Genomic DNA, 26,122 nt, shown 5'->3' with positions numbered 1-26,122 from the left:
TGTTATCTTGCTTTTAAGTTGCTTAATGTATTCAGAGAATGAGATTTGGATTTTTTTTAGCTTGCTTCTTTTTTTGTTTTTTTTTTTCTGCACCTTAGGCGTGCTACCCGAAGAGTTCGAGAACTGTGGTGGCAGGGGTTACCTCCAAGTGTACGTGGGAAGGTTTGGAGTCTCGCGGTTGGGAATGAATTGAATATCACTCCTGGTATGCTTTAACAGATAATATTTTCATGCAAAATTAAGACGGTCATTTAAAAAAAATCATTAGGGCATACTTGCTTTTTAAATAACTGTATTTCACGGTCAGGGAAACAGGAGTTTTTGAGGTTTTGGGGTTTTTGTCTTATTTTGTGCTTTGCGTTAGAGGGTCAAAGAGGTATTTTTTAACAGTGAAATAGATATAGAATAGATTATGGAAATAGGGTTCAATCTACTTGTAAACCATTTCATTTTTATTAGAGTTTAAATGTTGTTCAGAAGAAAAGCTTTGATTAAAAATTGAGAGTTTTAACTGTGATTTGGAAGAGGTGAAGTGATTACTTTAATATTTCGCAACTAATGATTCTGATGAGCTAGAAGTTTCCTCTAACCTATTCAGAAAAGAATATAAATGCAAACGACTTAAGACAAGATTGTCAACATTTAATTCTTTATTTTCGTCTTGTGATTTGAATTTTCACTCCAGAAGAAAGTATAATATAGTGTGAAGTACCAAACTGTGTATTGTTAGTCTAGTAGTTAGTGGTAATCTTATAATATATTCCTGTCCAAATGTAAAATGAAACCCAGCAACAGCAACAAAGCCAAACGTATACTTCATGTGCTTCTAATGTTGAGGGGTGCTTCTGTTACCTATCTCTTCCTATTTTTTGGCAGAACTCTATGAAATCTTCTTATCTAGGGCTAAGGAACGATGGAAAAGCTTCAGTGAGACAAGTTCAGAGAATGACGCAGAAGGTAAAGTCTTCCGGATCCTAGATGTCGTCTTATTATCCTACTCTTGTTTTTGCAACTCCACAAAATCTTTTGTTCGTCTGTAATGCAGTGATAGGAATATTTGTTCAAAGTCATATGGATGATTTCCTCCTTATAACAAGTCAGTGAGTGAGAAGCTCAACAAGATCGTCTGTATCAATAAAGATACGTTAAAGTATTGTATGTACTGATTCATTTTCAAATCAGTGTTTTTCTTCTGAAGTTCCAGCCCTACACTAACTTGAAAATTAGATAATGAAATATAGATTAGGTAAAAAGAAAATAAATGACCAAAACTGCTTTAAATGAGCTGCCAAATTAGCCAGATTAGAAATGAAGAAAAGATCAAAAAGAACAAGAAGAAGAAAAAAAAAGATCTAGGTGCTTAGCCCTGCTTAAATGATTTGTATGCTGACATAAAGATCACTTCGTGCAGAAATATTTCTTCCACAATGTTGGGAAAGGAAAAAAGTTATTTTTGATTTTTGGTTGTGGAACTGAAAGGTGAAGAACATGTGATTCATTATGTATTTTGAATCCCTGACCCCCTTTCCACCTAAATTAATTAAATGGAGATTTACCACACTTAATTCTATGCCTAATGTGGAAGTGTATGCATGATGGAATTTTATCACTGGTATATTGTCCCCTGTTGGTGTCCTTTCAGCTAAAAATAACATTAATAATGTGCTTTTAATAGTGGATATATCCTTGTCACCAATACTAACTTTTTGTGCTGTTAATGCTTTTTTGTTCGGTTGTTTTCTTATGGTACTGTCTTATGTGACTGTCAGTACCGGCTGCCAAGAACTGTTTCTTGAGTTAGTCTCTCTTGAGGAAAAAAAAATTATCGTTGTCACGCAAGAAGTACTTTTGTTTGCTTTCCCTTATAGTCAGTCCTGATTTACTGTCCTCTCTGACAGTAAATTATTTGAGTCTTTCTTAGGCTGCATCTGTGACTTGTCTGAAACTCATCTAAGACACTGTAAAAGCTTGTGCATTTACGTGACTCTCTGCTTAGCCTTGGAAAATACATTTGGAATGTCCTTTGGTTTGTGTGTGTAGTGGAGAGGGGGGTGTTCTTTTTCTTTTTGGTGCAGGGGAGGAGACAGTGGGGGAAGGTTAAGGAGTTTGGTCATTTCAGAAAGGTGATGGTAGCTCTGGATGAGAATGAATGGGAGGAAGCAATGTTCTGGTTGTGTCAGATATTTTAGGAAACATAATTTCCTAAAAAGAGTAAGCCAGCCTACTGTTTTTATTAGGAGTCTTTGGCAGCAAAGTCTGAAAAATGAATTGCTTCTGCTGTCTTTAGCATATTTGAGTAGATCTGAGTTATTTTTCTCTTAGGCTGTCTTTAATACTTTTGTTTAGCAGATACTTTCTATGCTTAATCTTTATTTTTTTATGCCTTGGAGTGAAGATTTTGGTTGGTCAAAAATGCTATGTGTTAGACCTGCTCAGAAAACCTGCAGTGACTGTTCTCATTCACTGGACTAAATTTCTTGCATAAATCTAGAGTTTCTTGTGCTCTGTAGCTTTCCATCTTCCTTGAACCTCATTGTGATTAAATGGATGCTACAAAAAAAAACTTGGTTCTGGTCATATCTTAGTCTTTGAAAGAAAAGTGGGACATTAAGCAGCAGTTCTTGGACTTTTCATTTTAAATTGTGTACTTTGTTTCTCTGTAATTTGCCTTCTTTTTCTCAACAAGCTTTTCTAGTATGGCCTGTGGTAGTTCCAGTTCCTCCTGACTCTTCCTGTGTCTATCTCTTAGCTTTAGGAGGGCTGTAAAAAAATACTGCTTTGTAGGCTTCAGTGTAGCTGGTCCTTCTGAGCCTGTTCATCAAATCCTGCAACCTTTCAGTTCCTGGATAGCTTTTGGCTCCTCTAGTTTAAGCACTTGGAGTGCTTGGGATGTAAAGTCTTTGCTCCAAAGCCCTGTAGCAGTATGGGCTTTGGTAAAGCGTTATGCAGATGTAAAGGGTAACCTGTTCTAAGTCTGAATGATGTAAAGATGTATGTATGACTTGACGAGAAAGAGTGGATGAAAGCAGTAATTACTGATTAATCCCTCACTTCATGCAGTGAGTGATGTACAGTAGGTATCAGTAGGCAGTATTTAATGTAGCTTTTAAACTATAGCAGTGTAGAAATACATTTTAGAAGAACTAAGTAACCTTTTTCCTTAGTTTCTTTATGCCTACGGCAGACTTATTCTGAAGTCTGTGGGATTACCTATCAGTGGTGTTTCTGCTTGCAGATGCAGGTGCATCTGTTGCTGATCGTGAGGCCAGCCTGGAGCTAATTAAGCTGGACATATCACGCACATTTCCATCCCTGTATATTTTCCAGAAGGTGAGAATTTCATGACTTGAGTTATGACAACTTTAAACTTCTGAATCATTAAACAGGCAAATGTGGCTCGCCATATGCCAAATACTTTTTAGAAGCAGTTTATTAAACTAAATGACTAAAATTAGTTGGTTTCCACATACAACAACAAATGGCTGTTTGTTTTTGATGCTTACTATGACAAAGTTGTTTTGCTTTTTGGACAGTTGTAAATGAGAGATGATGCTTTTTCTTCTGGAAAAAAACATGTATGCAGTTCCTATTAATGTTTATGAAGTTACTTGCATTTAATATGAGAATATTCTTACTACTTCTGCAGAAGTCTTAATATATGTGAATTCCTGAAATGAAATGTGCCCTACAACATGTGCACATGCATATATATCTCGTATTACTGTAATGTAATGACTTCTGTTATGAAAAGTTAAAACATCCAGCAACTCTTAAAGGAGAAAAAACAACCCTGCACCAGATATCTTCAGTTTCTATTTTATACTGATTTCCAGAGAATTATTTAATATCGAGTTATTGCTCTGTTACTTTTCCTTTAACATCTTAGCAGCATAAAAGGTAGTGCTTACAGTAAAAAGGTATTTTTCAGGGTGTGAACAGAGCAGTAGTTCACTATTACTTCTGCATCTTTTGCTGGTTAATACCTATCTAAATTTATGCAGCAGTTTTGAAAAGTTCTTTTTTTTCCCCTCCCTTTTTCCTCCCCTTGCATTAGGGTGGTCCCTATCATGACCTCCTGCATAGTGTTTTAGGAGCATATACATGTTACAGACCGGATGTGGGATATGTAAGTATTTATGATAAAATACCTGTAGCATGGCACAGATGCTTAAATGCCATATATCAGAGTATACTGTAGAACTAGGTTCTATAAACTTTATGCTGCTCAAAGATCAAAAAGTTAACGTCACTTATTGTATAGTGGCTGCAATGATGGTAGCTCTTAAATATAGCTAACTGAAAACTTGCTGAGTTTTAATACAAAGTACACTTTCTGGCTTGCTGTGGACATTTTTTTGAACTGATGTGTTCATAAGGCCTTGTGGATCCAGATTATCTATAGACCTGCCAGCAGGCTTCCAGTTAAGCTCTTGCCCTGGTCCAGGCTAGCATTGCTCCAACTGCTGCTAAACCTTAGTGACTCTGCTTCACTTACTTCACATCTTAGAATCCAGGCACACTCTATATTGGATATTGTTTTGATAGCAAAGGTTAATCAGCTCATCTGAGTTCGGTGGAGATAAGACTGTACAGTAAAAACCTAAACGTGTAACATCTTAATGGTGTCAGCTGACAGGAGCAATTAAATAGTAACTGGATGCTGGATTTTTTTGTTCCTTGTGAAGCTAGGAATACCTTTCAGAATCTTTTGAATCACTTCTAGGCTAAAGTACTTGAAGAGTTTTAAAAGATGTGTCTATAAGACAAAGCATTAAATATCCCAGGGTGTTTCTTCAAGTCAGACATGTTTAGGACTGCATCATATCTAGTTGGCTTTTCATTTTTAAATGTTTTACTCATTCTGAATTTGCTTATCTGTGACCTCATGTTTGGACTCATTCCCATACCCCTTCAGAGAGATAACAAACTCTGTAAGTTATGAGGCTGCTTGTTCCCAGGGTGGAGTTTTAAAAGGAAATAAGTATTTTTTTCCATGAGCAGGCCTCTCTTTTCAGTAGAAATAGATGATGGAACAATTTCAGCTAGCCTATATTTCTGATTTTATGTTTTTCTTAATGTCAGCTTGATGTTAAAGATAATATTTCTGCACCCCTTCGTCCCCCAAAAATGCTAAGCTGATGGGTTGTTTTTGATACACATTAATGCTTTCTTCCTTATTTGTTGAAGTATTGTGTGCGTTCTTTTAGTGAGGAACTGACAGCATAAGTACCTAAAAAGAGCAAAATAATCATCATTACAGATCAAATTAGTGGAATCATGTTTTAGAATAATAAGTATTCAGATCATCAGTTAATAACTGCAAGAGCAATGTTATTTCATGGGACACTGAAGTTGCTGATAATGTGATTGTGGAAAGGTGTAAAACTTGCATTGTAGCTACCACTTAAACTAGTTTTATGTGTATGAACAAATAGTGTTTGGCAACTGGGAAGATCTGCATTGACTGTTGTGAAAGTTTTGTCTCAATTCCAACATATTTGTCTGGGTCTAAACTGTCCCATATGTGACTTTCTCCATGTCTGTTTTTCCCATATCTTAACAATAAAGTTAAGGCCAAGTTCTGTTTCCTGTGAGCTCTGTGTTCAGCCTGTGTGGTTTTAACTTTCTTGCGTTCCAAGTCCCCAAGGACTTGTAATTATAAGACCTCCCAGAATTTTCATCAAGCATCTAAAACTTGTATTTGAAGAGACACTTGATTTCTTAAATGACTGCATGCATAAAAGATATCCATGCTGTTTTGTGTTCATTGGGAAATGTTATATAATAGTATTTGCTATATTGCTGACTAAGTATTTGTGCTTCAATGATGTACAAATTACTGAACCTACTTACCTATGTTTGCCTGATGCTTTTCCCCCATTGAAGGTACAAGGGATGTCCTTCATTGCTGCTGTGCTCATTCTCAATCTGGAAGAGGCAGATGCTTTCATTGCCTTTGCTAACCTTCTAAACAAGCCATGCCAGCTGGCCTTTTTCCGAGTGGATCACAGCATGGTATGCACATAGTTTTCTGGTTTTGACACTTGAACTTTAACAAAAGATGTTCATCTTTTGTCCTGAAAGCATATTTGAGTTCAGTGATTTCCTTCCTTTTTATTCCTTTGTATAATGGAGAACTTTAACCTGTGGTGACAAGATTGAAAGCACTTCATCTATAGATTAGATACTAATCCATTGAACGCATTCCACTATTTTGACTTTTCATCATGGCGCTTATGTAAAAGGTTGCATCATGCTGTGTTGAGAACCTCAACCCTCGATTGGTTTTATGCTCTTCTGTAACTCCATTCTTTTTCAGACTGCTTATAAGGTATTTTATTAATCTCCACAGATGCTGAAATACTTTGCAGCCTTTGAAGTATTCTTTGAAGAAAACCTTCCTAAATTGTTTCTTCACTTCAAATCATACAGTCTTACTCCAGACATATATTTGATAGACTGGTGAGTTCAGAGAACGTAGTATAGTATAACCAAACTTATATTTGTTGAAACTATTCCCATTTTTGCTATGGATTTTTCAACAATGAAAATAGAAGATTAGACAAACTAAAACATACCTGGTGCATGTGTACCTGAGCTTTCTAGGTCTTGTGAAACTTCTGTGGCCTGCTTTATACACCTGCAGTTCCTCTGGCAGGATTCAAAGATTCTGAGCTGGGGTTAAAGGAAGCATATACTCAGGCAGAAGTGAGGCATGGAAGACTTCTTTAGATCATTATAAGTAATAGTCATTTATTTGTAATGTGAAGAAACAAGTGCAGTTTTATGACTGATCATAAGGGATTTGATGAAATGAACAATATCTTACTGAAAAATGTAAGAGGAAGCTCTGGAAAACATATGAAGTAAAGACTAAATGAAATACAGTTATTGATTCAAGAAGGAGTAAACTTGGAAATAAGATAAACATTATAAATTATTGGATCATCTAAAGCAGTACCAAACTGTGTACCACTAATGCAAACACCCTTTAAGTGCATGCAGGGCTTACAAATACTGAATGTTCCCTCAGAAGTGCATGTATGCACAGTCCGTGCAAATATATGTGCATGCACACATCTGTGTGTGTTACAGGATGGCTGTATGGGCTGAATATTTTTAATAGAGCAAATTGAGTTGCATAGAACTAAATAATAAATGTGCTAGATCATCCCATTGCTTGGGAATGAAGCACTTCTACATGATTCAGCTTATCAGATAGCAAGTTTCAGCAAGAGCAAGGCACACAGTAGCAGTATTAACCTCATGAGTGATAGAGCCCTAATTGTTTAAAGAGAATATGAAGAGGTGTATTTGTTGCAGAAGTAGTGCTGTTGTGTAAAGTATTTGAAAATTCTGCCTACTGTGTAGTCTAAATATCACAGTTTTTGTCTTTCTATAAGCGCTTGTAAATTGTATCGTACTTGAATATAAAGATGCTTGTAACTTCTGAGCATCTTTGTTTTTAATTGGAGAATTTCCTATAGCATTATACGTTTATGGGGTTATGATTTGAAGAGCTGGGGATTTGTGTATCTTGAAGGCCTTTTCTAACCATAATGGTTCTATGATCTTCAAATTAAGGGTGGGGGGGACAAGCTTGAGAGAACTTGTCATCTGCTAATGTAATTTAGATTTAAAGGAGAGGATAATTTCATGTTTCTTAAATATGCTAAAATTACACTTTTTTTCTCCTTAATTGTAGGATTTTTACACTCTATAGCAAGTCACTACCACTTGATCTGGCCTGTCGCGTCTGGGATGTTTTCTGTAGAGATGGGGAAGAATTTTTATTTAGGACAGGATTAGGAATCCTTCGATTGTATGAAGATATTCTTCTACAGATGGACTTCATTCATATAGCACAGTTTTTAACAAAACTTCCAGAAGACATTACATCAGAAAAGCTTTTTACCTGTATTGCAGCTATTCAGATGCAGAATAGTAACAAGAAATGGGCACAGGTGAGTTTTTGATTATGAATCTCAGAACACTAAATGGGATGCTTCTCTTAATGACTACTTTAGGCTGCATGTCAGACTTTAAAGTGAGGATAGATGCTGTATTCAGGGTCTAACCTCTGGCATGAGATGCACCAGAAGCTCATATTGAGATGGTTGCTTTTTTGTAAACAGAACTGCCCCTGAAACTGGCTTATTTGGTAAGGAATACCAAAGGAATTGGTATTACTGATTTCTAGTTCCTAGTGCAGATCAAGACAGATGAACACTTTAAACCAAATTCTGCCAGAAACTGAACAAAAATGCAGAGTCTAAAGTGAGTTCTCAATACCCATTTGAATAAAATTTCTGTCCATGCAGTTTTATGGCTTTTGACATACTTTTTTCCCACCTCTATCCCATTACTGAAATTATCTAAATTCTGATGAGAAATATCTGTATAGCAAAGGACTAGAGTTGTTGCAAAAGAAACTCCTACCAAGATATAGTCTTGTTGGGCAGAAGTCAGATTTGCCTTTGGCTCAGCTCCTAATGCAAACTGAGTTGTGAAGAATGGATAGCAAGTGAGGGAGTACTTGGGACTGGTCTGCCTCTCTATCTCCAGTTATTCCTGAAATCAATTCTGCATTGCTGTATTTGCTAAGATAAAGGAAGGATTTTCCTAATAGGATTTGATAACAGTTAGTGTTAACTGACTCTTCCTCTCTAGTGTCTCATTTCAGAAATTAGTCTCTGTGCTGAAACTGTGACTTAATATTGGCCTTTTCTATTAGATTAGCTTGTTTATATTCATTAAATAATTTACATTTCCAGGTGTTTGCCTCACTAATGAAGGACAACAAGGAAGGGGACAAGAACCATAGCCCAGCACTGAAAAGCTAATCATCGTAATGTCTACACATTAGGTCAATTTGAAAACACGGGGAACCGCTTGATGAAAAAGGAGTTTGTATTACTTCTATATGGAAAGCCACTGTAGAAAAGAGTGTAAGAAATGAGAGAGCTAGCATAGCTCTCAGTGAAGTAATGAACTGATGAAATCTTGAGCCTTTTGCCAGTATTAGCTTTTTCTGTGTGAAGATTTGTTCCACACGGCATACTAAAGCTTATGAAACAGAAGTGGGGAGTTCATATTTAATACTTTAAAAATCAGCTCAATGCAATAAACATTTGTAATAACTTCTGTTGGTACTTAAAAAAAAAAAAAAAAAAAAAAAAGGCATAACTTTTTTACAAATACCACAAAGGCACTTTTTTTTTGGTGGGGGCGGGGGGGAGAAGGTGAGGAAAATGCTAATGTTAAGGCCCCAAAACTGCTATCCAGACTAAATGCTTTGGTACAAATATTACCTCCAAAATTAACCATTTAGAAGTATTGAGGACCAAATAAGGTTGTTTGGTATAGTTATGTGCAAGGTGGGAAGATCTGGGAAGGAGTACTGTAATTTGCTTGTTTCTAATTTACAGCTTCATTCTGGGCAAATGTAATTAACTCAGGAAATGCAGAAGTATTGTGCCCTAACATGTTAGAGCAAAAAAAAAAGTTTGTGTTTTTTAATTTAAAAAGGAGTAAGATCAGGGCTATTCTCAGTGTGTACAGCTTTCAAACTGAATGGTGTTAAGCCTTTGTTTTGGTGTATTAGTTGTGCAGCTTATTAAAAGTGGAGTGGGTATTTTGTGAACGGGTTCTGCCACCAAACGTTTTACTTCACTAAGCCATTCTCAAGTAAGAGGTATATGTATAGGTAATGGTAAACACTAGAGATTGATAAAAGCTATCTGCAGGCTTTGTATTGGCAAAGGAGCATCCACCTTATACACTTCAGAAAAATTCAATGTGGAATAGAATTTTAATTATCTTTTATTAGTGTGCAATACTGAAATCCAGAAAGCATATAGTATTGTCATACTTAATTCTTTACCAACTTTTAACTGTGAGAAATGTTGTACAGTACATGTCACAGCAGATATTCTCAATATTTATTCTAAAAAAAGGCACTGTACAACTTTCAGTAGTAGAGGTTGGAAATTTAAAATGGATAGCACTGCAGGTGAGGAACACTTGCACTCTCTTGGTCCCTTTTTGCTAATATGTAATGTAAATAAATTCCTTACATGTGGGTTTTTGTAACTGCTCCCTCTGTAGTAATCAAGTCAATTATCATTGCCTCTTTTTAAGTGCAGGAGATTCTCAGTTGTCTGGTGTTTAAAAGCAGAGTCTGAATAACTTGGGGTAAAGATTTAAGCTAGTGTGATGTAACTTACATTGCTATCTGGTTTCAAAACTACATATATATTACTCATAACATTACAATTTGAACTTTAAATGTCAAATTTTTCTTAACTTATGTATTCACTACTTTAATTGGATTCAATTTGTCTTATATTTTTGTGTTAACTTGTACAGTTTTCTTACTTTTCAAGTATAAATCTCTGTATATATCTGTACATACAAGGATCAAACCTTCCTTTACGACCACTAGTAACAATTCCTGTGTAAATAAAACTCATAATAGAAGCGGTGTGTGGTTCTTCGGGCGGAGAGCGTTTGCCTGCAGGAAATGCATCTCTGTGTCCTTCCACAAGCTGGCCCGGGTGTGCGCGGCGCCTGCCCGGGCTGTTTGGGACTCGTGGCTGTTAGGAGGGCCCCGCCCTCCAACGGCTGCCGCGGCCTCCGCCGCCAGGGGCCGCTGTGGGCGGCGGCGCGGCCGTTGGGCGGCGCGCGCGGGGCGGTGTTTCCGCTGCTCGAGCCGGAGCCTCACCCGCTCAGAGCCGCACGCGCTTGGGGCGGCCGCCGCCATGAAGCCGGTAGGAGCCCGGGCAGGGGGGGCGGGTGGCCGGGGCCCATCCGAATTTGGGCGGGACGGCGTGGAGGGCCTCGGGCCCGCTGCAGCTCCGTGGGCGGCCTGGGGCGCACATGGCCTGGGCGGACATGGCGCCGGGCGGGCACCTAGGCAGGGGGCCGCTCCTTGCGGGCCCCGTGTCGCTCCGGGCGAACGCGTGCGCTGTGGCGTTGGGCTGCGGGACGCGAGGGAGCTGTTAGGGATGCAGGGCAGGGGGCAAGGTAGGGCAGGTACCAGTCATGTCACTCGTTAGAGCAGCGAGCGTGAGGCAGGGGCCTCAGTGGATACTGAGAGGAAAAGCCTGGTGTGAAAGGACTGTCAGGGAGCCGGTACTGCTGGCTAGAGCTGTCGTGGCTTTTAGTTTTATGTGGATGGTGACAAGGATCAGCTTTGGAAAGCCCTGTGGAGTGTTTGACCAATGGATATTTTTAGTTGTTTTTCAGAAACATGAGATAGGCCCTTTTGGAGTTTTGTCCATATATCATCCTTTTCAGGAACCTTAAATTAACTTTAACTTGACCTTAGAAGCAGATAAATGCTGAAGTCGCCAGTATCTGGGATTGCAGGGTCTGAACACGAGCATTTTATCTGAGCTCTTGTTAGCAAGGAGATGGCAATAACAGTAACAACTCATAACTTCAGGTTCAGGCCTGGAGCAGACTGGTGATATCCGGGGTTTGTTTCTGTCTCTTCAACTCTTTCCCAACAGCCAAATCTGAACGGGTGAGCTAAAGGTGAACTGACAGAAATTCCCTACCTGAGAGCCCTGGTCACTCATTTCCTGATTAAGAAGACGCATCTTCCCTCACCAGTACAGCCAAATTACGGTCAAATTATTTTCCCCTGGTTCTGTATCTTCCTATACCCCCCCATTATGTAAACTGCCTATTTCCAGGATCCTGAGCACTCCCTGCAGCGTTCTGCCTTTTGTGGTCCAGTGTGCCCGTGCTCCTCTGTGCCTCTGGGATTTCTCCTTACCTCCTCTACTATCCTGTCTGCTGCGGCTCCATGAGTCCCTTCACAGCTCCCACATCGTGCAGAGGTGCTGAGGGTGGCCTGGACTCTTCCCTGCATCAGGCCTGTCCTGGAGTGTTTGGGGCGGGAGCACACACAGCTAAACCCGTTAGTGAGCTGCACTGGGATGTTTTCCTGAGGCTGCAGACATGTACCGGCGTTGCTGACCTCACTGCATGCGGCGCAGCAGCGACACCATCATGGAGGAAGGAGATAGAGTGCCTGAGCTGTACCCTGGCTATTTATTTAACACACTCTGACTATTTTTTCTGTGTCTAAAAGCATATGAATATTGTGCTTAATAATAGAAGAGTTGTTACTTATGCTTATATAAGTTATGTGTACTTTTTTCTGTTTGTTTCCTAGAGAAAAAATACAAAACGAGTTCCAAGCTTTCGTAAGTTATTGAGAACTAGTAAGATAAAACTTGACAACAAACTAAAGAATAAACAATATAAGCAGCAGAGTGCTGCTAAGAAGTATCGGAAAGAGCAAAAGAAGCTAAGGCAGGCTGTCAGAGATGCTGTCTGTAGAAAACCCTTCCCACTGGAGGAATACAAGAAGAAAACAGTTGGTAAGTGGTTGCTTGTTATGAGCAGTTAGTTTATCTATCTCTCGGACTTTTTATTTGTAGGGGAAGACAAAGATATGAGGGTTACTATTATCCTGCTATGTTATGTTGTAAAATTGTTTAAAATATTATGTAGGGTACACAAATAATTGTTTTACTTGTTAAAGAAACAAAGTTACGAAAAACACAAAACAGCCATTCTTGCAACAAGGTCTGAGAGAGAGAGGTAGTGAAACCATGTTCACTATAATCAGCATTGTATGTGTCAATAACAGGGTAGTTTTCTGGGATAATTTTTTTTTGGCCCAACGTGTGTGAAGATTGATGAGATCAGGGTTGAAACAAAGTCTAAAATGACCCGACAGATATAGTTAGAGTAGGTTTTTGGCTGTAAATATACATACAGGATAGTAATCTGTGTATGTTGTCTTCTAAAAGTTGAAAAACAAGAGAAAGAAGAGGAGGAAGATGCTCTTCCACTGGACATGATGGATGAAGATGACTTGAAATTAATGCAAGATCTAGCTCAAAAAGCATCATTTATAACTAGAGATCTTTCTTCTAAGTAAGTGTTTTTGTAATCTCTAGTTTTTATAACAATTCAGCTTTGTGTGATTAATATGTAACATGTTTTAAAATTGCTAACGTGCCTTTCATGGTGAGTGGGAGCAGATTCTGGATACCTAGACCTTTCTAAAGTGCTTTAAATTGACTCTGTAAATTTCAGTTTTCCTTGGAGCGTTTTTTTTTTTTTTTCAAACTGAACATTGAAATGTGTAAAACTCATTGTTCACTAGTTTTGAGAAAAGAGAGGGAGTGTATTTTCTATTTTTTTCCTAGTCTGTGGCAAATTAATTTATTAATTATAGTTACTAATAACATAAACTAGTTTCTAGGGAAACTGCTAAGGCTCTGATGAGATCTTTTTGATTGTCATTTTGCCTGGCTATATTTTACTTACTTTTTTCATTTTTTAATATTTGGGCCTGAAATAATATTTTCTAAGGGCATTGGCCATTACCTGGATTCATCTGATCTGCTCACTGTTGCCTTACTTTGAAGAGCCCCTTGGTCCCTTGCTGTTACATTTGAGAGCCATCTCAAAATCAGCTAGCACTGGGCTTTCCAGGTGTCCTTTTAACACAGAATTTCCAGTGTTTGCCCAGCAGGTGTATTTTTTCAGTGATAGTAGATCAGTCACAGGTGTGCAGAGGTCTTGTGCTCACTGCTCAGTGTTTGGGCCCGTCTGAATGTTTAATCTGCACAGGAGCTGCAAAGCTGCCCTTACAGTGCACGCCCAAGGCAGTTGTCGTGTGTGCTGGATAGACTCACTGTGATACAAAGTTGATTCACATACGTATGATTTTCCTTTCTGAAGCCAAGAAGTTGCTCAGCACAGGGTTTCCAGAGGTCTTCAAATGTGCTGAGTTAAAACTCTGCCTCTTGCAATATCAAAAGCAGTAATATGACAGAGGAGGGGGAGAGCATGTGATCCCAAGGCTCACTTCCACAGTAAGATTTTGCATTCCTGGTTTTGGGGTTATTAACAACAAAAATAATACATTTCAGGAATGTGTCTGCAGTGCAAGTGGTTACACCTTTTACTCAGATTTTTCTATAAACTCATTTAACTAAATCAATGTAAGCCATTTGGTTGCGAGTTTACACTCATTTACAATCTTTTATAAATTCACTAAATAGCTTGACCTGCAAGATTAAGTTCTCATTTTTCTTTGCTCATATCACATTTACATTTCCTTTAAAAAGGAGATCAAAAGTAGTTTTTTGTCGTTATTTAAAATATTCTGTGTGGAACCACATAAACACTGATTGAGAGACTGGTGACTGGTTCTGTCATGGTCATCTTTGAAATATTCCACATAATAAGATTGTCCGTTATTTGTCTTTTCAACTGTGGAAGCATAATCCAGCTAATACACTGTCGCACGTGGTACATGTCTCGTTAGATGGTTAATTGATTTAGTTTGCCTTGTATTGCTCAGTGAACCCGTGCACATCAAGAAGCGAAAAAATGAGAGTGTGATTGACAAATATGAGAAGATGCCAAGACGCATGCAGACCGAGCCGGAAAAAGAACTCATTCATCTGCTACCCATCAAAGACAAAGGTGGCATTATTCCTCAAACCATGGAAAAGCCAGGTAAGACACTGATCCTGGAATCAGTATAGTGGCAGTGTCACACAAGGTGTATATTATTTATTCTTTTAAAATTCCAAAGTATTTATTATTACCTGCTTGACATTAGACACTCTATCTTTGCAGTTCTAAATGTTACGCAGGATGAAGAAGAGGATACCGAAGAAATGGAGGTAGCAGAGGGTAATAAAACATCCTGTTTATTCTTTTTTTTTCCCAAATCACTGACATAACTGAAGAGTACATTACTGTTCCTTAAACAAATTTTTAATCAAGTGAATTTTGTTTAGGGAGCTTTTGAATATGTTCATTTGGTTGTCATGGTACTTCCAATAACAGAGAGTCAGATCTTTTTTTCTCATCTCTTAGAATGCCAGGTAATAGAATTTTCACAACTGGTTTCAGAATCAGCCTGTCTTTAAGATTTCTTTGATTTTTGTCTGGAATTGGTGTTTTCTTTAACTTTATATAGGTTTTGTCATCTTTGCTAGTGAGAAGGAAAATCTTGGTCTTAGTTGAGAAATGCATGGTGTGGTTTTAGATTCTGAGATAGTTTTGAAATGCAGCTCAGGACACATTTACGGAGGCTTTTGTATATAGAGACTTTTTTTTACTTAATATCAAATAGCAGAACACTAGGAAATTTAGACTTCACTTTTCAGCTTGCTCTCTAGTGAGAGTCACATTCAAGTAACAGTCATAGTTTTAACCCTGCCATTTTTAAGTCAGAAATTGAAGCAAATAATCCTCAGAAAGACAAGTAAATGACTTGTATTTTTAAAATAAGTGAATGATGAAAAATATGCTGCAAATTGTGAGACACTGCTGTTTCTTGGCACAGCTGGAATCATATATTGAGTTTATATATTATCACTGTGCTTAGCAAAAAACCTTTTCAGATTCAAAATAGATTTGTTCCATTTCTTTTTGCAAGAGTAAGATTTTAAGGTGCAAGAGAAAATGGCTGGCTTATTAGAAACTCTAGCAAGGTCATTTTCCTTAAAGCAGCTTTTACTGTGGAGCTGCATGTGGTGCAGTTATCCTGGTACCCTTTTGAAATGTGGAATTGTAGTTTGCAATAAAGTGTTTAAGTGCTTTCCCCAGTGACCCTCCTCTCTAACCCTTAAACTTTGTACTAGATGCTAACGAAGAACCCCTGCCTATTCTCACTCCTGAGGAAATGGCTGCCCAAAGGAGAAGAAAACTGCAAGAAAGGAAGATTCACATTGCTGCTTTAGCAGCTGCCATTCTGTCTGACCCAGAAAACAATGTGCGTAGTGGTTACTTGATGTGCCTGTATTGTGCAGTAAATCAGGAAACAAAGTGACCAAGAAATAGTAAAAGCATCAAAATATATCACAGGAACAAGGAAACAAGATCAGTCTTTTTTCCCAAGGGGTTCCAGATGTTGCTTTTGCCAGAGGTTGGTGCAGTGGTTTTAAATCCACTGAAGATCCAGGTGACTCTGTCTGCTCTGTTCAGAAGTAATTGGTTGTGAATACACATGAATTTAGGAATAATATTGTCAGTACCTGCTGTTCAAACTACGTTGTTTCTGGGCATGACCCTTATTTAAGCTCTTAAGCTGTTTAAGCTCTTTCAAGGTTGTATCTGAAACTCCATATTTCAGGATACACCATTATTTTCCTGTAATTTGATGTGCGTTTGTAATGCCATGGTACCTTGAACATTCCCAAAATTCTTAACGTTTTTGTTGGGGTTATCTAGTGCTTCTTGGTTCATTATGCAGTGCTTAGTGGAGACTGAGTAAATACTGTGTTATTTGCTTTTGTATTATATTATGGGACCTATTTCCTGCTGCTGACTTTTGCTGAACTGTACTTTAGGCTAGAGAGCTGACCATGACTTCCTGTTTTCTAAACTAGATTAAAAAGTTGAAAGAATTGCGTGCCATGCTGATGGAGCAGGATCCTAATGTGGCCGTGATCGTTCGAAAGTTGGTCATGGTTTCTTTGATGGAGATATTCAAAGATATTGCTCCTTCTTACAAAATCCGTCCTCTGACTGAAGCAGAAAAAGCTACCAAGGTGAAATACCGAGTTTCTTCATAAAGTGTCATTAGTGGTTCAGTTTGTTTTAAATGATGCCAAATGCTAATTCTGGTTCTTTTAGTACAAATTTACCGTTTGGAAGAAAGGGTGGCAAGTACTTATGGAAGTTCTGAAATTCTGCAGGGAAGAGGTTTTTGTTTTGACCCATTGGTTTTTACATAGTTCCTTCAGTAAACAGGTGGCATTTTGGGGGTAATGGAGGGAAATAACAGCATATGAGAGTAGTATACCAAACCTGTGTGACTTTCACCATAAACCTTGGACTTAGAGTGTTGTATTTCAGATTTAGGAAACTAAAGAAAGCAAATTATGTAGCATTGTCACCTAACTGGCACAGGTGTCTGTGTATGAGTTCAGTAATATGCTGAAGAAATGTAGGATAACTTGTTTTTAGAGCTTTTTTATAGCTTTAAAATAAATTATAGTTCAGGCCCTTTTTATAAAGTTGCCTAATTTAGAAAGGCCCTCTAAGCACAGATCATTTATATAAATGTTGCTTTAAATACATTTCTAGAAATTCCTGGGTAGAAGAAATGAATTCTCAGATACCTGATACTCATTTAAAAACTTTTTTTGTTGTAGTTTTTTGGCAATGCTGGTTAATTTCAGTATTTAGCTCTCCAAATAAAATTTCACTTACGTTTACAGGTTAAAAAAGAAACTCAGAAACTAAGGGAATTTGAAGAAGGCCTTGTGAGCCAGTACAAATTTTACTTGGAAAATCTGGAGCAAACAATTAAAGGTGAAGTCAATGCTTTTCATTTTTTTAACAAAAACAAAATTGTTTACAGCATCACAGTTTGTCTCCTGTGATTGAATGAATTTTGCTACCTGAATCTGTCTTTCATACTTGTACTGTTTCATATAAATGTGTAGAAAACTGCAAAAATTAAAAATATAAATATGTGGGTCTCCTGCGTTTTGCACAATAATAACTAAAAATGGCTTTTTTGTGCAGATTGGAAACAAAGGAAGCTGAAGAAAAGTAATGTAATCTCATTAAAAGCATATAAAGGTCTAGCAGAGATTGCAGTGAAGTGTCTGTGTGAGCTACTTGTGGCCTTACCCCACTTTAACTTCCACAATAACATTATTGTTCTGATTGTTCCACTCATGAATGATACATCAAAAATGGTAAGTGATTTTCGGATCAGGAAAAGAGGTCCTGTTCTTCCTGAGAACAATTTATTGCGGAACTTTATCCTGCAGTATTCTAATAAAATTTTTCACTATTTCATAGACTTTGTTTGCTTAGTAAATACTGTCACTATTGTCATTGGATTGGCTTTATAGAAACTTTTTTTCAATTCCCTTCCAGATTTCTGAACTGTGCTTTGAGGCAGTAAAAAAGCTCTTCAAACAAGACAAGCTGGGCTTTGCTTCACTTGGTGTAGTTAAGGTCATTTCTGGTCTTGTGAAGGGTAGAAATTACAATGTCAGACCTGAGGTAAGGTTCTTTCTTTTGTGCTTCACAATTTTTTATGTGTTTGTTTAAAAAAAAAAATCTGAAAGCTGATCCAGGTGCTAGCTACAGACACGCAGCATTTCATCACTCTGGCAGAACAGAAGGACTTGAAGTAGGTTGAGCCAGAGGTTTAAAAAGTGGGGTATGGGGCTGAGGTAGAAGTGAGACAGAGAAATAGAGGAAGGGATAGAAATGGACAGTGCTGGGAAAGGGATCGGGAGCAGCAACAAGCAGTAGCAATGGAAAGGAACATAAAGGAAATAGAAAGAATAGAATCCAGGATTTCTTAGAATGGAATCCAGAATTTCTTAGTCTCTCCATTCTTCTGTTCTGGATCTTTTCTTTATTTTACTATAGGTCTTAAAAGTATTTCTTCACTTAAGAATTAAGGAAGTAGAATTAAAGAAGGACTCTGAAGACATTGCACCAAAGAAAAAGTTCATGACTTACAAAGAGAAAAGAAAAAATCTTTCTAGAATGCAAAGAAAGGTATGACTTGTGCTTTCTCAGGTTCTGTTTTAATGAGTTTTGGTAACAAATTGTTCTAGCAGTGGCTGCACTTCTAGTTGCTGTTGTTAGCTCTTGGCATTAGTGTTTACTCTGTACTCAGAGCGCTCATGAGGTTCTACAGGGAATTTAATTGATCTTCCTATTTTTTTTTCTCATCCTGACTTCCTGCTGTTGGTAATGCTCTCAGGTTGTTGTTTTTATTGGGGAAGGGCCTATCTAAGAAGCTGGTTATCCTGTGGCATTGCAAGCTTTAATCAACTCAGCAAGATGAAAGATTTGTTTTTAAATGTTGGAATGGCTGTTTTCTTAAAATGAACTGTGTGTTTTCAGTGGAAGAAGGCAGAAGAGAAGCTGGAACGAGAACTTCTAGAAGCAGAAGCTTCAGAAAGTAAAGAAAAAAAACTGAAACTGGTAAGTAATTTAGAATTCATTGTCCTATTTTTACAAGGCAGTAGTTCCAGCCTTTTTGTTACCAAGTGTCTCCCCTCTGCTGCCGTCCACACTTCTGGTTAGCCATAGCAGCTTACATTTCACTTGGGCCAGAGGGGTAGGTTTCAGTATAGAGAGCCCTCGCTCTGTATCTTGAAGAGCCAACTTAGCCATGCCTCTTTTTTTCTGCTCTCTGCACCAAAAAGTGTTTGAATACACAGTTCTCCAAGTGTCCTGTTCCATGCTACGTGTGGTCCCAGTTTCTCAAAGTGGCCTTTAGGCGGGAGGAGTGTGGCCCTTTGGAATGAGGGGGAGAGGCTGATGTCTGGGACAACGTGAGAGAGCAGAGCAGGGGGCAGGAGGCCGGGATCAGGCTCTCCAGCACTGCAAGAGTGAAGAGGGCAGGGCCAGGTTGGGTTTCCAAGGCCTGAGCGCAGGCTCAGACTGCACGGAGGTAGAGCAGCCAGGCCAGCATGTGGTTTTTGCCACATCTCCTCCTGTATTGTGTAGCTCTGCCAGCCCCAGGAAAGGCAGTTGAAGGGTGGAAAGGCAGGAGAAGCTGCGCTTCTGGCCCTGGAAATTGTATCGCTGTAGTTTAGCGTGATAGTACGGTAGTATGAGGAACATTTCTAGTTGTGTTTAAGGCAACTAGAAATGTCTCTCTTTGATGCTTATGTATTGTATTTTCTTCTTTTTCTTTAGCACACAGAGACTTTGAATATTGTCTTCTTAACATACTTCAGAATCTTGAAGAAAACTCAGAAGTCTCCGCTTTTGCCAGAGGTGCTAGAAGGTCTTGCAAAGTAAGAATTGAGTCCAAGTTCAGTTGTGTGTGGTAAAGATGTAGAGCGCTAAAGGATTTTTGCTTATATCTTTTATAAGCAATGGCAGAGTACTGTCTCTGACAAATTTGGTGAAATTCTTCTGTTTCTCTGTGGAACTATTTCCTTACTTCTAAAAACATTTCAGTGTGATGTGAAATTGCCAGGATGGAATTGTTGTGGTGCAATTGTGTTACGTAAGTTTGATAAGTTACTGAAGAAATTGAGCTTGTCTCTAGTGCTATAGGGAAGCTGTAATAGCAGCTGGAGGCTGAATGGTGTAGTTAGGGGAAGATAGAGATGTTCAGCTCTGCTTTTAATGTTTGGACTTCAGCAAATCAAAATACTTTGAACCGAGTTTTCAGATAATGTCTATAGCTAAAATAAATCTCTGCTTCAAGGTTTGCCCATCTCATAAATGTGGAATTTTTTGATGACCTGTTGATTGTTCTTCATTCTCTCATTGCATCGGGGGTAAGTTGAATTTGTTTTCTTAAAGTTTTCTTAAAATTAAGTTCTTACAGATATTTATCAGTTTTGTATTCCTAGGATATAACCTATCGGGAGACTCTTCATTGCATTCTCAGTGCTTTTCACATACTCTCTGGTCAAGGTAAAAGTTCTTTAAAAACATTTTCTTTGTTTAATATTGTCCTATAAATGGAGTTAACCCGTTTATTTGGGTTTATGTTAACAGGTGATGTTCTTAATATTGATCCAATGAAGTTCTATACACATCTTTACAAGACTCTGTTCAGCTTACATGCAGGTAATTTCAGATTCTTATTTTCAGTATTTCATTAGATAATGTCTCTTCTGGCCTGAGTGCCTTTTAGTGTCCTAGAAAGCACTCTGCAGTTCTGCATAGGCTAAAGTAGATCTGTGAACAATGCAACAGTTTATGAAAGATTGAAGAGTGGCTGTACTTAGGAATAAAACACTGTTTCTAATATTTAGACATTTTTGATGGAATAAATATTTTTTTCACGAAGAAATATAGAAGGAAACATATATTGTTTCTGTTCAAAGTTGGACTAGTTTTACCAAGAAGGGATGGGTATTTATACCTGTATCATGGTAGTGCTGTGTTTGAACATCTTACATTTTTATACATATTTCTGAGATTTCAGAGTGCAGTCAATATCAGCTGCAGACCATTTTATTTTCCTTGAATCATTATTAACTCCTTGTATTAAATACCTGTTCTTGAGGTGGTACCAATGACGATATAGGGATTGTGCTGCAGTGCCTGGACGTCATGCTTGCCAAGCGGAGGAAGCAGGTTTCCCAGCAGCGAGCGCTCGCGTTCATGAAGAGACTTTCTACGCTTGGTCTCCACGTACTTCCTAACTCCAGCATTGGGATCTTGGCAACAAACAGGGTGTTAATGCACGTAAGCTCCACTTGTTGGAATTTTTAGCGTATTGGTTAAAGGTGATAGATTTTTTTTTTGCCAAATTAATTCTAAACGGAAAAAGCTAAGAGTCTTCTTAAGAACTGCTGAGACTGAATAAAGTGGATTGAATCCTGTATCTAAGTTAACCATTTATAGTTGGATGTGTAGTAAAAGTAACTCAGTTTCCATTTCTGTTGCAGACATTCGCAAAGATGGATCTTCTACTAGACAATGAATCTCAAGGCAGTGGAGTTTATCTCCCAGAACTAGAAGAACCAGAGCACTGCAATGCTCAGAACACGGCTCTGTGGGAGCTTCATTTACTGCAGGTTAGTGACTAGCTGAGTGATTTGAGATGGTCAGTAGTAAACATCTGCTAAATATTTATATGACTACACAAGTAGAGAACACACATCTCCAGGCTCCATCACCTTAGACATCATTTCTAACACACTAGAGCCTACTACATATTCCAGCAAAGGAACTGCAGCACAGTGGTGCGAGGGAGCACAAAAGATCGTTACACATCCCCTGTGACACCACCCTGGGTTTCACTGCAGGTTACCCACAGGCTCGTTTGGAGGCTTTTTCATCTGTTAAGTTTCCTGGCAGTCCAGCCCTGGTCTGGGGAGGACTTGCTACTTTCTCCTCCCTTTCTCTTCCTTCTAGTAGAAGGTGTTAGGTTAACTGCAGAGCTACGCTCACAACTTGCCAGCTACGTATGTAGTGTACGTATGACTGGGACTTCTTGTTCACTTACCCTTAGAAACTGACTTGATTTTTGTGTGCTTTAATTCTCTAAAACAAATGTAAAACCTTCCGCAGTTTCTGGAGTTTTCCAATGGAAATAAATTGGAGAGTCAATAGAAAAATATAGCGCTCACTCATCTGCCTTTTTTCATCCTTTCTTTCAGAGGCACTATCATCCGATAGTGCGGAAATTTGCAGCTCACCTTATTGTTGGAGCACCAGCTGAAGGCTCAGGAGCTCTCTCACCTGATTTGAGCAGAAGGTGAGCCATCAAAGAGTTAATTTTAAAAACAGTGTCCTGGCAAAGTAGCAGCTGCTTACAGTGTATTAAAGGACTCCCTAAAACTTAAATGTTGCTGTTCTTTGAAACTCAGGTTCTTTGTTTATCTGCCAGTGCACAAAGTTGCCTTATTTTTTTTTGTTCTTTTTCTCCCTTGTGAGACTTATTGCTGGGCTCTGACAAGGGTGAAAAAACAATTCTCAGTGTGCTTGCTTCCCATGGGAGCAAGATAGCTACGAATAGACTCCCTCAGTAGCAGCCATGATCTCAACATGGGTTGGGATTGCAGAATTGTGGCTCGCCTGTGTAATCTGCAGAAAGGCTAGGGTATGTTGAACCATAAGAGCAGCCATTCTGATTCACATCAGAGATCTGTCTGACTCTTCAGCAGTGACTGTAAGCAGATGCCCAGGGAAGAGCACGAACAGGGCAAGCATGTATGACACTTCCTGTGAGCAGTGTTCTGACTTCTGACTGATTTCAGTCCAGGGAATTTCCTGAACCTGATGTCATGGCCTGTTTAGTAACTTTCCATGGAATTTGCTTCCAAACAGTGTTCAGTGTCCCTTGAACTAAAGTATGCTTTTTGCAAATACAGCATCCCTTGGCAAGTGTGCTGTAACACAGCTCATTGTGTTAAGAACAAACTTCTTTTATTTTGACCTTCATGGTTCTCTGTTCTTGCACAGGGTGAAACAATTAACAGTCTATTCCAGTAGCTCCTTTCCATGCCCACACGGCTGTGCAGAGCTCTGCAATGCTGCCTCTTCACCTCCCACTCCTTCTCACGGCTGAAGGGCTGTTCCATGCCTGTCATCATTGTTCCTGCCCATTTCCAAACATTTTGCATTTTAAATACTGCAAGGAGAGGTCCCAACACCTAAGTGCAGTATTTGAGATATGGGTGATCCATGGATTTAATTCTCACATAAAGGTGCTTCATAGTCTGTTTTTTGTTCCTGCCTAAGAAGTGGTGCACAGCACTGCGGGGGAGGGTCACAGTCCCCTGAAAATATCTTTTGTAACATCAAGGATCTGTTGTTCCTTCCTGGCAACGTTCAACTTGGAGCCTGTTTTTTTTTTAACGTGAGCTGAGATTGTGTGTGTCTCTGTTCATTGTCTCACACTGAAATTCATTTTGCCATTTTACTGTCCAGTCAGTCTCTTGCATGTTCTTCACAGCCTGCTCTTGTTACTACCACACACACAAAAAAAACCCCCCCTCAAACTTTACACCTACTACTCACTATTTCATTCAGATTATTTCCGAGTGCGTTGAAAAGCACAGGTCCTGGCACACAACTCAGTGGAAATGCAGTTTCTGTCTGCCATTGTAATTACATTGCATAGAATTCTGTACTCTGTTTCCTTTTAACTAGTTCTTTTCCCATGTCACACGCTTGCCTTTTTTCCCATGGCTGCCTAGTTTTCTTAAAATGCTTTGGTGAGGTACTTCCCTGGAAGCCTTTGAGAAATTCCGGTAGCTTGTGTCTTTCAGCGGTGGAGCTAGGTATGTGCAGGGCAAGCAGCGAGTGCTTGGAGTTCTGGCAGGCAGACACAAGAGTTAGTTAGTTAGTTCTCGTCTCCCTCCCTTGGCTTTCTTTCTCTGTGCTATGGCTGAGTGTGAACCAGACAGATATAGATATATTATTTCACTTGCTCTTACTTGCCTTGTTTCCCAGTCTTTTCCAGTATATATTCATCCTTCTGATGGGGAAGCAGGGTAAATGGGGAAAAGGGGATTGCTTTTGGTTGGCAGTAGTATGAAAGTGTATATTCTCATTTTGGAAATGTAGCTCATACTGCATTTCTTTCACCGAGAAAACTGTGGTTATGTTATAGACCTGCTACAGAACTTTTTGAGACATACAACATGAAAGGAATGACTTTTAATCCTCCTGTTGCATCCGTAACACCCAGAAGAAAGGTACTGTTTCTCCTTGCCCTTATTTTTAACATTTTATTATGTACCAGTGCAGTTCGTATCATCTGCTGGCTCACAATGCAGTGCCTCGGCGTGAGCACACTACTTTGCCTTTCCGAATTTTGTACTTTCTCAGTTGAGTATTTTTTTTACTGGCTCTAAATAGCACTGACTCTAAAAGAAGGAAGAAAAGCTATAGGAGTAATTCCATCTATCATAGCACAAGTTAATAGAGCAAGATGAATGTGGTGTCTGTTCTTTTTCTTATCGTGTGGACTTTCCAGTGGCTGAGCACAGATTCATTGTTCGCTTTATGTAATGATGAACTAATGTTTGTTTATTAAAAAAACAGTTCTGTTTTTTCCCAGTGCTGGGAGTTGGCAAGATAGCTAAATTCCCAGAGCCTTTGGTTCAGTATGTAGAAGGACATCGATCCCCCGTTTATAGCTTTAAAGTGTAAATTTGAAGAGAACAAAGAGCTAATGTGGAATGAAAAAGCAGAAAAGGATTAACAGTTTTCACATCTTCAACATTGGATGTGTTCCAGATGCCAAACCCCATGAAAGGTCCAAGGAGTGCTGTGTGCTTCAAAAGTGATAATTAATTCTCTTTCTGCTTAATGAAAACATTGTAACCTTATTAACCTCAGTAGTGCCTCCTGTTCATAACTCTTTGCTGTCAGTTAAGGCATTGAGAGCATGGCTTTTTTTTTATTTTTGTTTTCTAGCAAAGTAGCTTCTGAAGGTGTGTTTGCACCTAGTAATTCTGTCCTTTGGTAATGACATCTAGCCATGTCTGTCTTGCCAGGGTGTCACATTAGCAGTTCTGGCAGAATGAGGCTAGGAACAGCAGCTGGGAGAGCAACTACGTATTGCTGCTGGTTCCATAGGAGATGGTCAACGGGATGACTAAGGGCATGTGAAAGAAAACTGCTAATTGGAGATGCTCACTGAAAATAGATGTATGCCTTGGTTGCTAATACAGCTCCCCTTCTCTGGTTTTCAGGACACATTCTCACAAACGGATTCATTTCTAAACGAAGAGCTAAATGAATGGGTTCAAAAACACAACAGTGAGACTGCTATTCACAAACCCTTGGACTTTGCTAAACACTTAAAGGAATCATCCCTCTCATAAATATTTCTATCATATTCAGTTGACTTAATTATGGAGAAAGAGTGGCTCAAAGAATTCAAATAGGATTTTGCTTGAAGATAGAAAGGCATTAAAAAAAAAAAAAGCAGCCGCATTTCACCCCCTGGCCTGAGTTCTCCAGACCTGGGAATCACAATGAACAGTCATGTCAGTAACTGAAAAGATATGAAAATAGGTCATGTAAAAATTGTTTGTAACCATGTATTATAGTATAATACTTCTGCTTAAAAAAGTCCTTATTTTTCTAATAGAGTATACACATAATGTGTTTCTGAAAATTGCTGCATTGTATTGATAAATGAATACATTTTTTGAAATTTCTGAGTTCTTTGATGCTAAAATATCTGGAGATTTGGTGCATGCGTCATGTTTTTCTTATTATGAATGTCATTTCTTTTGTCTTGAAATGATTTAATATACTTTTTTTTTCCCAATGACATCTCTTTGGTATTTATTAGCAAATTGAGATTATTGAATTCCAGTTCTGAACTAACTCCATAACTGAATTTCTGCAAGACCTTCAGTAGGCGATCCTCGTCAAGAATGCTGGACTAATTCAAGGTAAGGATTTAAAACTTTTTTATCTTGGCAGTAGAATTTTTATTCCCATTTCCCAAATGCTAGTCGATCTGGTTGTCTCAATCTGTGCTCAACTTCAAAAGACAGATACGATTTAAACCTAAAAAACTCCAGGATGGTCATTTACCAGTACTTACTCCACATCTTAAACTGTTTATTTTTTTTTTACAACATATACAAATAAAAGTTTATTC

At 38.6% G+C, this 26,122-nt stretch overlaps 2 protein-coding genes across 4 annotated transcripts in view; both read left to right on the top strand.

The window, feature by feature from the left end:
• Positions 1-8,855, top strand: part of TBC1D12 (TBC1 domain family member 12) — a 39,644-nt gene extending 30,789 nt beyond the window's left edge. For all 3 annotated transcript variants that reach the window (XM_088528730.1, XM_088528729.1, XM_088528731.1), the window contains 8 exons: positions 99-205; positions 877-957; positions 3,236-3,330; positions 4,055-4,126; positions 5,887-6,015; positions 6,353-6,462; positions 7,706-7,964; positions 8,775-8,855. In XM_088528730.1, coding sequence (XP_088384856.1) covers positions 99-205; positions 877-957; positions 3,236-3,330; positions 4,055-4,126; positions 5,887-6,015; positions 6,353-6,462; positions 7,706-7,964; positions 8,775-8,843 — 922 coding nt within the window. In that variant the 3' untranslated portion in view covers positions 8,844-8,855. The remainder of the gene's footprint in view (positions 1-98; positions 206-876; positions 958-3,235; positions 3,331-4,054; positions 4,127-5,886; positions 6,016-6,352; positions 6,463-7,705; positions 7,965-8,774) is intronic.
• A 1,901-nt stretch (positions 8,856-10,756) lies between these two features.
• NOC3L (NOC3 like DNA replication regulator) lies at positions 10,757-25,343 on the top strand. The gene is made up of 21 exons (XM_088528728.1): positions 10,757-10,769; positions 12,185-12,392; positions 12,828-12,954; positions 14,393-14,550; positions 14,674-14,730; positions 15,687-15,817; positions 16,434-16,595; positions 17,268-17,361; positions 17,578-17,753; positions 17,938-18,066; positions 18,442-18,573; positions 18,925-19,005; positions 19,726-19,826; positions 20,246-20,318; positions 20,394-20,457; positions 20,542-20,613; positions 21,056-21,237; positions 21,441-21,569; positions 22,155-22,252; positions 24,113-24,197; positions 25,200-25,343. Exons 1-21 carry the CDS (start codon positions 10,761-10,763, stop codon positions 25,329-25,331), a joined length of 2,400 nt encoding a protein of 799 aa, XP_088384854.1. The 5' UTR covers positions 10,757-10,760; the 3' UTR covers positions 25,332-25,343.
• Positions 25,344-26,122: the final 779 nt, after the last annotated feature.

The sequence above is a fragment of the Tinamus guttatus genome, unplaced genomic scaffold, assembly GCF_059628265.1.
Source record: "Tinamus guttatus ecotype Peru unplaced genomic scaffold, ASM5962826v1 Tinamus_guttatus_pri_ptg000314l, whole genome shotgun sequence".
NCBI lineage: Eukaryota > Metazoa > Chordata > Aves > Tinamiformes > Tinamidae > Tinamus > Tinamus guttatus.
Note: the sequence above shows the minus strand (reverse complement) of the source record. Positions and strands in the feature narration are given on the sequence as shown.